A 14049-nucleotide genomic window follows, 5' to 3' on the forward strand; every position below is an offset into this window, starting at 1 on the left:
CCAATTACTTTTGAGCCCCTGAAATGAAGTGATTGTGTAAAAAAAAGGCTTTAGTTCCTCACATTTGTATGCAATCTTTTTGTTCAACCCACTAAAATAAAGCTGAAAGTCTGCAGTTCAACTGCATCTGAGTTTTTTATTTACCACAATTATTTTTAATGTACAGAACCAAAATTAGAAAAAAATTATCTCTATGCAAATATTTATGGACCTAACTGTATGATGTTTAAATGGGGACTGCAATCGTTGATAGAAAGCTTCTTTAGTACCTGTGGATTCTTGTAAAATGATAAAAGCTCCATGTTTTGTGCTCTCAGCACCTCAGTCAGTCCAGGAAGTCAGTGCTTACGCCTAGCTAAGGACGGTGATGGTTGGAAAGTTGAAGGCACAGCTTGGATGTGTACCTTGATATCTTTAAATGGTGTGTTATATATACACAGTACTTGTATGCAGTTAACATGAAAAAGGATTAGCAGCTGCTAGGTCTACTTTAAAAACACTTCTGTAACCTTTACATAAAGGTGATAATACATCTCCTTACTATGGATTACAATAAATATTTCTGTGTGCAAAAAGCCTGCAATTTGCAGCATTGCTGGTACAACTCCTGTGTAAATACTGATTATTCCTAATATTAAAGGACTTACAAACAGTTCTCTTTAACCATATATATTAACAGTTGGTCTTCAAGTACCCAAGTATAAGAAAACCATTTCATTTCACTCGTCACATTTTGTGCTTCCTGCGGTCCAACGCAGCTTTGAGTGCCTTCATGATCTGTTCTTTGTTATTTATTACATTGTATCGGTTCACCTCTACCAACCGGTCAAAGTCGTTAGGTTCATAAGTAAAATTTTTGGTCCTGTATGGAGAATCATTTCCTGAGAGCATAAAGTCCCCAAAGGCCTTTTCACTTTCTGTTTCTCGGAGCAGACCTGTGATAAAGAATCCACAAGAGAATTTGTTTTAAAATAATCGATTCATAAATGCAGTTCCCTGCAGAAATGTAATTCACAAACTATGACACTAAACATTTTTTTTATCATATATAGACATCTAAAAGAACTCTATGGTAAACCAGAATTATCTTCATACTTCCAGTATGTAACAATCATTGTTTTTAGGCATCCAGGTGCATGCAGTAGCCTTTAACAGTGTCTGCTATGCTTATTTTATATATACCACTTCTAAAAAGTGCTCACGTCTAAAATCAGCACTGGAAGAAATATTAACCATATGAAAATTTAAACTCTACCCTGTTTCCATTATGCTCCCAGAATCATTCAAAAGTCAGTCCTCTCAAAATTCTCACCATTTTTTGCCAGATGATGGATAGTATACCTCCTAACAGCTACCTCTGATGTAGATACAATCATGGAAACCAAAGTATTGGTATCTAAGAAACCAAGTATAAGTATGTGATATACCCTTCATCTATTTGATATTCAGTCAGTATTAGCATTCTTTACTGTAAAAAGTGGTTTTGATTTCAATATAATTGATACCAATCACCAAAAAATAAATGCATGACTAGCTTTAGGAATTCAGTTGGTAAGTTCTCTGTACCTAATGGGGACTTTAAATAGCAGTTGCACTTTTCAGGACTATCACCAAAACCAAACACCAAATAAAATGTCTTTCTGCAAACCCCAAGTAAACCCCTAATCGACAGTTTTGCTGCTAAATACTGTTCTGCTGAACAGAAGCTGTGTTTGTTTCTTTTGCGTCAGAAGCCATTGCATCTAGGAATGTCAGATTCCAGGTCTTCCACTGTTCCTCAGGTTCCTCCGACCAACCCTACATCACCACTTCTCCAATCAGTAGTTAAAAAGCAAACAATTAAATTACAATGGGCAAACATAGATAGAGTGAGAAGACAAACTCTTTAAAACAACAAACTGTGTGAAGCAGCAAATGATTGTCAGAGATGAGTTGCCTACAGGTATGCTCAGAACAGAATTGGTTTCATTATTCATAACCAGTCATCTCATGAGGATGTAGTTCGACTCTGCTTGTTTGCCGTCAGTTTTGTAATGTTCTCCGTATTTACTGATAAAGTTAGTATATTTTTACATTGTTCTTGCATTTTTTACAGCAGCTGTTGAACACGTTATCCAAGTTCTGTGCAATTACCTGGTGCTTTATATGTGCAGAATGTGTCATTCACCATGGGAAAATGAATCACTATCGGAGAGTGAGGATTATCTTCATCCATGAACACATAGCATTCCTTCGGCTGTTGCTCATCCTGCTTACTTACAGTAATAGACGGAAATGCAATGCCCCTCTCCTTGCAGTACTTTTTAGTTAGATGCAGTACCTAAAATAAAAATATCACAATTGTACAAAAGGGCCTACAAAATCAAACATTTCATATACTTCAATTTGCCAGTTCCTAAATTTGGTGGCTGCAGTAGTTTTGATATTTTTCAGATTAGGAACATATCTCATAAGTATAGAAAATACCTGTTGATCTTACAGAAAATGCAGTACCTTGATCACTTCCATTTGTAAACTAATAATTCCCCACCTCTTATTGCAAGATAAACAGAGATGTTTGTTTAGTCCAGAACTATGGTTGCCTCCAAAAATACAGGAGTGAGCAAAGCCACCAGTGGTAGGAAAAGTGTATTATTCACAGGACTACCATGTAAACAATAAAACAAAAATGAACCACAGAATGTAGTAGGGGACAAGGTACTGAATAAAACTGGAAATGTGTCAGATGCTAAAGGGGCTTCACAAAGTTTTTATTTTTAACAAAGCAAAGATCAGCAAGGCAGATGGCAGGATAAGTAAACAAAAATCATTATTTTCTCTCCAGGCTTGGCTTGGCTTATATTTATATGTTTTACATAGGGATATGACTCACTTTTAAAAAAAATGCATACAGAGAAAATTTTTTCAGGGTTCCATAGCTAACCCATTTAAAAATGTTATATTGCTGTCTTCTCTGACCTCACTACTTTCCCAACTACTTATCTGAAGCAACCAAGCAGAAAAAAAGCAGAAGTCTTGATCTGCATATTCAGAAAATACATTTAGAAAGGAGAATTCAAGTCTAGCAGTTGGATATTTTGTTTAGCCTGTACTCTTGACAATAGTATTTTAAGACACTTCTAAAGCCTATTACTAGAAAAGAGGAAGAAGTAGAGAAGTGAGATTAAAAGGTTTACTGGACAAAAAGAAAAAGTTATTGGGAAAATTCTTGTGCAAACCTGTGTATGTGTATGTTCTTGTATGCACCTCTGTGCATGTTCATGCCCTGAAGCAAGAGATTCTTGCTTTAGTTAAATAGATATATTGAAAAAAAAAAAGTATTCTTCTTAGGTTCCAAATTGCATTATTATGTTTCTACTCTTAGGTTTTTTTTTCTATGGATTTTTTTTACCATTAAATTTAATTATTCCTTACATCATTTATTATTATTCTATTAGTTCTGTTTGCAAAGAAAATGCACACAATTAAAGAACAGCCTTGATTTGTAAATTACCAGTATTAGTGCTAAAATGTAATTTAACACACCTCAAATGGAGACTGCCATGAGTAGTTAAAGGACAATATGACATCAACATCCCTCTCAGGCTGTAAAACCAATGGGAAAGGTGAGTTGATGGAGAATCCACCATCTACAAGATACAAATTCTCTTCCATAGGGGTTAGTTGATTGGGAAAAGCATCCAAGTGATTCCCTGAAAGAGAAACAAAACATAAAAAAAAAAGAATATAAAAATAATTATTTACACTTCAATTAAATGTATAACACTTGTGTTTAAATATAATTACAGTTTAAATTAAATTTCATGGATTGCATATATTTGATGTACACACATGTAATAGACTGTAGCTTTTCCTATTTTATATCACTAGGAGCCACACATTTTATAGTTTCTCAAACAGTTGAAATGTAGGTTAACCTAACTTTTAAAACATTATCTATTTGTATACATGTTTACATTGTTTTCTAAAACATGTTACATGCAAATGTTCTCTTCCTTTTTTATTGGAAAATACCTGGTGATTCTGAGTTTTTTTGACTTTTATAGGATTCTGAGCATGGCAAATATGGAAGGAGAGCTATGCTGTCATGGTCAGTTTGCATACCTGTGTAGCTTTTTTGAGATACAGGGCCCTGAGGTTCAAGGATAAGCCGACCACCCACCTCCACCCAGCTTTGTTGTGCTACTCTACAGAACCTTGGACAGTGGACTGTAGAAGTTACAACAAGGGAGTTGGACATAGTTTACTGTCTAACGGCTTATGGGGTAGTGGGAAACAAGGGAAATCATTTGACTATAGAACAAAATATACAAAAGATAAAGGATTGTGTGCATTTAAGTTTGCACTGTTTAGAACGACTTCACAAATATTTTGAATACCTTTCCAAGCCAGAAATTCCCGCACTCCTTTGTAATCTTTATAGAGATATAGGCCTCTGGTGAAGTTGTATAGTTCTCCCGCAGTGAATCGAGACTTAAAGAACTCCTGGAAGATATTGGACACTATGCCACCTGGCATCACCAAACGGGTCTGTAGCCGAGATGGATCCCAGTGAAATTTCCGGCAATCATCTACAAACAGAATCATTTTTTTTTATAGTCAGCCTAACTAATTTAAACGTTGAATGTATTACAGATAACGTCATGGGAAACGTAGGAAAGGAAAAAAAGAGGTGTGGGCTAAAGCAAGTGTTCCAGTGACAAAACACTGATAAACAAGAGTAAAACAAGAATAATAATGTGTGATCCCTGTGAAGGCAATTACCGGGCTGCCGTTTTAGTGTTTCGTTTCAGTAACAGCACAGATTTTTTTAAGAACATTTGCACTTATAAGGGTGGGAGAGGTAGAACAAACCTAAAGTCCTTATGTTTCATTATCTGTATAAGTGGCACCTACCTATCCACTCTTAACTAAGATCAGTATGGATGAATGGAGAAGCTGTATTTCAAATAAGAGTTTAGGTAGAAGGGCATCTGGTAATGCAAGAATTACCTAGTTAAGAATTCTTCCCAGTTTACAAAAGAATCTGTAGAACAATCCTTAGTGATCAGAAATTTACTCACTAAAAAAAGGATGTGATTGTTTGCTTACTACAGTGGATGAGCCAGGGCCATTGACACAATTTGTACCCAAATCTTCTTACCTATCACACGGATGACATCAGTCAGAGAATTAAGCCAGAGGATACCTGTGCCTGCTGCACGTGCCCAGATTTCATCCAGGTTTGCAGCAAAGGCACTGCCCCAAACTCCTATCAAGAGAAAACAGTAATTGTTAGGCATTAAATATCACCACAATGCATGAAAGAGGAATCCGTTACCATAATATTTATTTAAGGGACTTTTTCTTTCTAAAAGATGTAAAAGTAGATCTACTAGGCGACATATCAATCTATCAGTGGATTTACATTTCTCACCCTGCAAGTAGCAGATTTTGGGTTCTGTCCGCCTATGAATAAGATGTCCCATGAAGAACTCACTGCCAAAGTCTTCAGTTCGAATGAAGGCTCCATATTTACGAAATCCAATTTCATGTGGTGTAAATTCACACCATTCTGCAAAAAAAATTCAAATTGATAATAATACCAAAGACATCGAAGATGTTTTACAATGTTCACACAATTATCCAATCATGTGAAAAACAAGTCACTGTTTTATCTGATTGGCTAATTAAAGTTAATTTTAACACAACCTAGTCTGTTAACATTCTTTAATCCTTTATTAGATTATTTTCAGTAACTCCTGCAGAGGAGGGTAAGAAGTGTAATGGTGGCAAATGAAAGTGTATGTAAAACTAAAATAAAGAAATGTTTTTTATTGGGCCCCTGTTTAGAAACATGCCTAATGTTTTTCACTTAAACTAGATTGGATTCAAATTGTTCCCCTTGTAGTTTAAATTATTATAATAAAATAACAAAAAATACTACCTGACTGCAATAGTGTACAATTTTATTTCTGTACAATGTTTTTAATCAGATTGACCATCTACCTGATATGAGTTGCAGTATTGGGAATTGAAACAAAGTCATATTTTCCTAGCTATTGAATTTAGCAGTAAACTAACAAAACCCCCTTCTACAATATCTGAATTGCTGTCATGTCACGTAAATAATCTCTCTCTATTACCTGCAAAGTCTTCTCCGTTAATGTTCACTCGAACATTGACTCCTGCATAGATAGGGTAAGGATTCTGACCCTCGTGCACACACTCCTTCTGGTCTGAAAGTTTGGCTGGATTGTCCTAGAATATTTTAATAAACTATGTTAAAGCAAATATCTGATTAGTGTTGGGAAATAACTAAATATAGAAATGCTATCTTGATATCAGTAAATGTATTGATAATATGAAATATTAAATAATATAAATTTGAAAAATGCAGATAAATCACATACATAAACACTAACAATAAGCATCTCTTATATGTTCCCTTTTGCTCTGGTAATTACATAACTATTTGAGTGAAAAAAAAGGCTGATCGGAAATTTGGAGTAACAATCACTCCCAATGTTGTTGAGAGTTGAATGGTGTAGCACCATTTACCAAAATCCTCAACCCATTGCAGTAAATTAATAGTCAAGTACATTTTTGGAAGTTCAAAAATTAGTTTTTAGTACTACATACTTTATTTTTTGCCCTCCAATTACTTTTTAACTTTAAACTAGTTTTAAAGACCTCACAAGAGTGATTTCTATTTTTTCAAAGTAGTACCAAGTAAAAAATTTGTACTACTAAACATTGAGGACAGTGGGAACTGAACACATCAGCTTCAAACTGCTGATCGGTCACTGGACAATCACCACCCGGTATTCATCATAATTCTAAGGCTGTAAGTATTCTAGGTTCTTCTTCATACCTTCTGATGAAGAAAGTATTCTAGGACAAGACCCCACAAATCACTGAAGTTGACTTTGTATCCTTCCTTCTCCATGGCCACCAATTCTTTGGTGCAATGCTTAAGTCGATCAGCTGAGAATGCTCCAGCTTTGGATGATGTAACAGAAGTTTTTGCCTTGCTAATTGGTCCCTGGAGTTCCTTCTGTGACCATTCAGGATCTTCATAAAGTGTGCACATGCACCTTGTAAAAAGAGTAATTATATATTAAGAAACCATAAAAAAATGCTCCTCAATCTTTCCAATATAGATTACAAAATCTAGATAGTTTAAATGTTTTAAGATCATACCAAGTTGAACCAGACACACCAGATAAGTAAGTGACACTGTCCAGTATCTTTAGATCTTGAAGGCCTAGTAGACTACCATAGAATGAGGTCATTGCACGTGTTCCTCCTCCAGAACCCAGGACTGCAACTACTGGAGCCTGGAAATTATGATACACATATGACTAATAGCAAAGTTCTGCCATAGAGATAAATATGGTTTTTATTACACATTTGGGACACAACACTCTGAACGGGCCAGGTTTTGCTTTAATAAAAACACCTATTTAAGTATAACACCTTACCTCTTGGGAGCCAGGAACTCTGTCAAGTTGCAGGACTTCTTTAAGGGACTTTCCAACAACCTTTTTTCTCTTCTCTAGAAAATCTCTCTCTCCATGTGAAAGTTCAAATCCAAGACGGATATCAAGTTCCTGAGGACTGCTAAAAAGCAGGAAAACAAGATGATGCTATTGTTAAAACTCAATGATGATTAAATTTCCAGTTGTACAATAATTACAATGCTTTACGATAGACACAAACTCTATCAACATACAGAAATCTGCAACCCAATCCAAAGTATAAAAAGCAGATCTTTAAAGTGGGGCTTCCAATAAAAAAAAAAACTTTTTTTGGTTCCTAATGGATCCAAGCATTCTGGCCTTAGACAGCTGATACATTTATTAATAATTATATAATTTGTTGATCCATTCATGAAAAAGTAGTGGAAAAGATTTACTGGGGATAACGGAAAGTACAATATGGTATTTATCATTGGCCCAACCAAAAAACTAAATTTTTTTATTTCATTGAACTTTATAATATTTATGAACATTGGGCCTGATTTTTTTAAAGCTCCCCAAGACTGGGGAGGATACACTTTCATCAGTTGGGCGACACAACAAACCTGGAATGAATATGGTCCAGGACTGAAAACATTTGCTAACACATATCCAATTACTTAAGAAATCGATTCCAGGTTTGCTGGATCACCCAGTTTCCTTCTTTGTAACATTCAATTTTTTTGTGGTTTTGCAGCCAGAATGTTTAAGACCTTTTGGCCACAATCTACTGTGTACAGCACATAAATACATTTTCATAAACCAACCTCTCCTCTTTCTTCATACTCAAATTTATGATGTTTTCCTAGAAAATCAGAAAAAAAAGATATGTATGCATTACAGCCAAAGAATTTTTTAATCTACATAAGTCCTAAAATCTTGGTACATTTATTTACCTTAGACAGAGGGAGATTAATCTTTATTTCTGTCCCATCTGGTAGAGTTGAAATTGGTAAAGACCCCTTACCTAGGTATACAGTTTGTTTGTCCAGCTCTGGTGCCAAATCATTCTGAAAGGGGGAATAATAAAGTTACATTTTATTTGAACTAAACATTTACCTGTCAGAATTTTCATGGGAAAAGATCACGATACAACAGGGACATTACTATCATTGGTGACAACTGGTGCAGCAGCTCCCCCCACCCTAAGGAGAGCAATTAGGTAGCACCTATATGAAAAGGGTCTAAAAGGACATACTGGTAGTCTCCGATTTAAGGGCATCTGACATACAGACGGATCCTAGATAAGAACGGGACTTACCTGCTCCCTCCCCGAGCACGAAGGCTTGGAGGGGGAAAGGGGCAGTTTGCATGACTTGTAGAAGAAATCTTTTGCTAAACACAGCTGAGGTTCTGGGTGATCTTAAGGACTGAGCTCTTCTGTATTCTTTTGTAACTCTTTAATGGCTAAGACAAACTCTGCAGTTGTTTCTTTTTGCATATCAAAGCACAGCTTGCTTCAGAAGTTAATGAATCTCTGGGCTCCTTTAAGTTTTTTTTTTGTGATTAACTCACAGTGAGGATTTTATACAGTAACTAACACCACGCTGCCTAATATTATGTCGAGACAAACATCTGACCTAATTACATTACAATAATGTACCTGTTCTGACTTACATACAAGTTCAACTTAAGAACAAACTTACAGTCCCGATCTTATATGTAACCTGGGGACTACCTGTAGTTAAATAGAAATCTGAGCCTACTATGTGAATACAGAGCTAAGATGATTAATTAGGGAAGCCTTCCTTAGTTTTAAAGTTGCCAATGGCACTCCCCTAATAAGGCCCTTGTCCACCCAGAAAGCTTTTTATCACATTTATCAGATGAGTGTACAATTCCTGGTTTCTGACACCCAAAGGCACACACTTTTTCTGACACCCAAACATTATTTGAGGATGAGGATGGACACCTCACATTACTAAACAAGGCATCATAAGGTATAGGTACCCAACAAACACTTGAGACTGTTTCAAGTCACTGACCTGTCCTACTTGTAGAGTCTGTTGCAGGCAAACATTCAGAGAAGGGCTGAAATCACGGTCTGCATGGAATACAAATGGAATTCCTTTTTCCTCGGTTTGTGCCTGCTTTAGTGGGGCACATACCTGCTTTTCATAGGATCCAGGCATCGACAACTTTACCATCTGGTTTCCTGAACAGTTACAGAGATGTACACGGACATGAAAAACCTCTGTATACCTACATGCACTCTTAAGCTTGTTAATTGAGAAATATGTCGACTTTTACTATATATGTAATACATAATTGGATGACTGAAATCAGCGAACCTTTGCTTCATTCATTAAAGTGGACATTCTCTTACAGATTTCACAGTTTGCTGGTGAACAGCCTAAATTCATTTAGTAATAAATAAACCCCAGTATTTAGGTAAAGTGGAAATACCTCCATAATTGTAGTATGCGTTTCAGAAACTTAATTTCTACATAACCTTTTTTTTTCCAATGTTTATGGTATCTATTAATGCAACTCAGAAGTACATGAGCCATGGAAATCAGTTGTTAACAACACAGGTCAACATGTTATTTTCATCAGATATAATTATATAATAATTTTATCATTTCAAATCTGTGTTCAGTTTTTCCCTAGCACGTCTAGTTTTTGTGATGCAGCTAATTATATATTGTGTGAAATTGATTACAAATAGCCTTAACATATTACAACATTTAACACCAGTTTTCTTTTTGTAGGGTTAGAGACAGCACTAACTGCAATTGATTTCATGCCTAGAAATTGCCTTATTGATCCAGTTTCTGTTACGTGTGTGGTTCATTCACGAAGAAAGCACAACGTTGCCAAATTACCAAAGAACCTAAAAAGATATACAAATTATATTTCGGCTGTCCACTTGGTGACCAGGATAAATCTTGGGCTCCACACTTCATCTGTACCAGTTATTCCAATGGACTGCGTGACTGGCTAAATCAGCGTAAAGCAGCAATGCCATTTGCAATCCCGATGATGTGGAGAGAACCGCAAGACCATTGAATCTGCTATTTTTGCCGCGTCAACAAAAAGTGGATTCTCAGGTAAAACTAAGCACAAAATTGTACATCCCAGCCTTGATTCTGCAATTAGGCCTGCTCCCTATGATGATTCATTGCCAGTTCCGGTACCACCATATGACAGACTTGCTTCTGTAGAAGGTGATGAGGAAATCATCTGATCCTGACTACTTGGCCGATGAAGATTCAGAACCAGAGACCTTTACACAAGCAGAGTTGAATGATCTTGTTCATGATCTAAATATTTCCAAAGACAAAGCAGAACTTCTTTCTTCAAGGCTGAAACAGAAGCACTTGTATGCAAAGGGTGTAACTGTAACTCATTACAGAAAACAAAATCATAACTTGACAACGTTCTTCACTAGTGATGGCTCACTGTGCTACTGTCATGATATAAATGCACTCTTTAACAGTTTGTCACAAGAGCATGTTCCATCTGAATGGCATATCTTCACTGATTCCTCTAAAAGAAGCTTGAAAGCAGTCTTACTGCATAATGGTAATTCAAAACCAAGTTTACCGATTGCCCATTTCATAAACCTAAAGGAGTCCTAAAACAACATGAAGTTACTACTTGTAGCAATCCAGTATAAAACACATTAGTGGAACATCTGTGGGGATCTAAAGGTCATTGGCTTGCCCATGGGAATGCAAGGAGGATTCCTATGCCTGTGGGACAGCCGATCTACGGGAGACCATTATGTCAAGCGTGAATGGCTACCAAGAGATACTTATAAGCCCGGAACAAGCAGTGTCAAGTTTCTGCCTCTGGTTGATCTGCATAAAATATTTCTGCCACCTCTCCATATCAAGTTAGGCTTGATGAGGAACCTTGTAAAGGCCATGGGTAAATCAAACTCCATGGGATTTCAGTACCTTGTTGAGAAGTTTACAAACATAAGCACTGCAAAAATGAAGGAAAGGATATTTTCAATGGCCACAGATCAAGTCTGTTTGCAGGATGATGTTTTCAAACAATCTCTCTCAGCAGCTGAGCTAGAAGCTTGGGATGCATTCAACTGGCTGTGTGAAAAGTTCCTGGGCAGCCATAAGTCTCCTGCATACAAGGAAGGAGTTTAGAATCTGCTTGATTCATACCAGAACCTGGGTTGTCACATGTTATTAAAAATACATTTCTTGCACTCTCGTCTAGAATTCTTCCCGGAAAATCTTGGTATGGTGAGTGACGAATAAGGAGTACACTTTCACCAGAACATTCAGTTAAAGTAGAGATGGCTGACTACTGCTGGATGTTGTACCGCAACAATCCAGACAAAGTACACAAGAAAATCATACTCTAAGCATTTCTGAAGAAACAATTGTACCTGACTGACACTGTTCAGTAGATCTATACCACAGTGTGCCTTATTTTACTTCACACTGAGGATGTACTAACATTCACTTCAATGGTGCTTACGTTTTAGTACAAAATACATGCACGTACAATGTTACCTATAATAGTACTCATAACTCAGGAACTGTACGTGTTAGGGAAGAACTGAAAGCAGATCAGAAATCTGCTCAAAAAAATGATTTAGAAAAGTTTGCGGTGGTTTCTGATGGTTATCAAAACTATTTTTTTTGTTGACCTGTGCAATTAATAAAGCATGGATATTATAACCAATAAAAATAATCAGCAAGGATTAATTATTCTTGGGTTGCCATAGAATAAATCCTAATCTTGCCTTGCAACATTTAGTTGAAGATAGAGTTAAAAAATTTAATGTCTTATCCCCACCAGTGTACAGTCATATGGTCTCTTTGTCATACCTTTTTTTCCATTTTCTCCATTGGTAATTCTTCCTTCAACACAAACACAGGGATGAGCCTGGTATTAAAGACAGTAAAGCATACTATTATACTCCATGGTATTGTTCTTATATAACGTTACAATCTGTTTAGAAGTCTTGTTGCAATAAACACCAATGCAGCAACTGTCCTGAAACCATTATGATAAGCTTTGTCATGCTAGATGAGATACCCTTGAGAAAGATTTGTATATTCGACGAGCATAACATGGTATGTTCATTTTTTTGCCAAGATCTTTGATTGATTATGGGAAAGTTGGATGGCTGTTGTAAGGGGTTAAGCCCAGGATCGCCTTTGCTTGGGTCAAAGCACACTTGTCTGGTTCATCCAACTCATATCACACACCGAGGTATCAGCTTTAAGCTGGCTTGCATCCAGGTTTATTGAAGGTTGCAGATAAAATAACAAAACAGCAAAAGAAAATCTTGCCTGTCCGGCACTTAGTATACATCAGACGTCCCTGTCTATCAGCTGGAGGGCTTCTCCCCGTCAGCTCAAAAACAAGCTTTCAGCAACCTTTTACTCAGGTTTGAGTTCATTCACACAGTCCACCTGGCTGTGTCTCCAAACAGAGCTCTCTCCAAATAGAGCTGCACTGACACAAACCCCTGTCTGTGTCTCTCCAAGCCAAGCTACTGACTGAGCTCCTGGCTCTATGTTCTATCCCCACCCTTAGTGCTTCTTCATTAATTATCTCACAGGTGCGAGTCTTCCACCTGCACTTAACAGAGGAGAGGAATCCTGGGCAAATATACCTCACATAAAAGAGGAATCCTGGGCAAATATATCTCATACGAGAGGAATCTTGGGCAAATATATCTCCCTTCCACCTCCAATCTTGCCTTGGTGTCACACTGTGTAAATCCACATACCAAAGATTTGCAATGAACTGGACCTTGGTGACCAATCCATGTAGGAAGTTATGTTTTATGCTCCCCGAATTATTCTTTCACAATTGGAGCCCAATGATTCCTGGCATTGTCATGCTGGAATATGTCCATGCAATTATGGATGAAAAAATGGAACCCAGACCTGACCACCTAAAGCAACCACAGATCATACCACTGCTCCACAAGCTTTGGGGTCTTTTTTGGCCAGGCATTTTATAATGCTGGCTATTTGGACAGTCATTTTTGACTGGTTATACCAACTATAATGCCCTTTCCAACCCAAAATAGAGGCATTAACACTAATATGTGAAATAGTTTTTGAGTTGGTATGACTTTTTTTAACCTCCAATAATACATTGGCTAAAGCCACTGAGTTTGCATTTTACATCTCAATATGCACATATACACTGTTACAAATAAAAATATCATTACGTTTTGTGATGATGACTCTCAGCATAATAAATGTTATGTATGGTATAATTACATGCTTGTTATGCTGGAATTTCTAGATTGATAAATAATTCACCTGGAATGGATGCACACACGCCCAGAATGACACATAATGTTGTTTAAAGCCCTTATTGCACATGAATTGTATTTAATAAATGACCTCTAGGAAAAACATGAAGGTCAATATGGCAACAAACCTTTTTTTGTGTAATAGTAACCTAAACATTGCCCCTGATTCATCAAACAAAATCGGATTATCGGTCGCGCATTCGTATTAGCGATCCGGAATCGCGCGCGATCGCGCTATTCAACAACCGGAAAAGCTCGCGCACGGAGCCGCGCTTATCCGACAGCTTTTTACTGGCGATCATGCAT

General features: G+C 36.8%; 1 protein-coding gene across 2 annotated transcripts in view; it reads right to left on the minus strand.

The window, feature by feature from the left end:
* Positions 1 to 87: 87 nt before the first annotated feature.
* PLA2G4F (phospholipase A2 group IVF) overlaps positions 88 to 14049 on the minus strand; it is a 29887-nt gene continuing 15925 nt past the window's right edge. For both annotated transcript variants that reach the window (XM_072428452.1, XM_072428454.1), the window contains exons 7-20: positions 12296 to 12353; positions 9485 to 9654; positions 8396 to 8509; positions 8267 to 8304; positions 7464 to 7602; positions 7183 to 7319; positions 6854 to 7076; positions 6126 to 6240; positions 5417 to 5554; positions 5144 to 5251; positions 4380 to 4571; positions 3526 to 3692; positions 2134 to 2320; positions 88 to 935 (exon numbers count right to left, since the gene is read on the minus strand). In XM_072428452.1, the coding sequence (XP_072284553.1) occupies positions 727 to 935; positions 2134 to 2320; positions 3526 to 3692; positions 4380 to 4571; positions 5144 to 5251; positions 5417 to 5554; positions 6126 to 6240; positions 6854 to 7076; positions 7183 to 7319; positions 7464 to 7602; positions 8267 to 8304; positions 8396 to 8509; positions 9485 to 9654; positions 12296 to 12353 (1995 nt within the window). In that variant the 3' untranslated portion in view covers positions 88 to 726. The remainder of the gene's footprint in view (positions 936 to 2133; positions 2321 to 3525; positions 3693 to 4379; positions 4572 to 5143; positions 5252 to 5416; positions 5555 to 6125; positions 6241 to 6853; positions 7077 to 7182; positions 7320 to 7463; positions 7603 to 8266; positions 8305 to 8395; positions 8510 to 9484; positions 9655 to 12295; positions 12354 to 14049) is intronic.

This window comes from Pyxicephalus adspersus, chromosome 12, assembly GCF_032062135.1.
Source record: "Pyxicephalus adspersus chromosome 12, UCB_Pads_2.0, whole genome shotgun sequence".
NCBI classification, from domain to species: domain Eukaryota; kingdom Metazoa; phylum Chordata; class Amphibia; order Anura; family Pyxicephalidae; genus Pyxicephalus; species Pyxicephalus adspersus.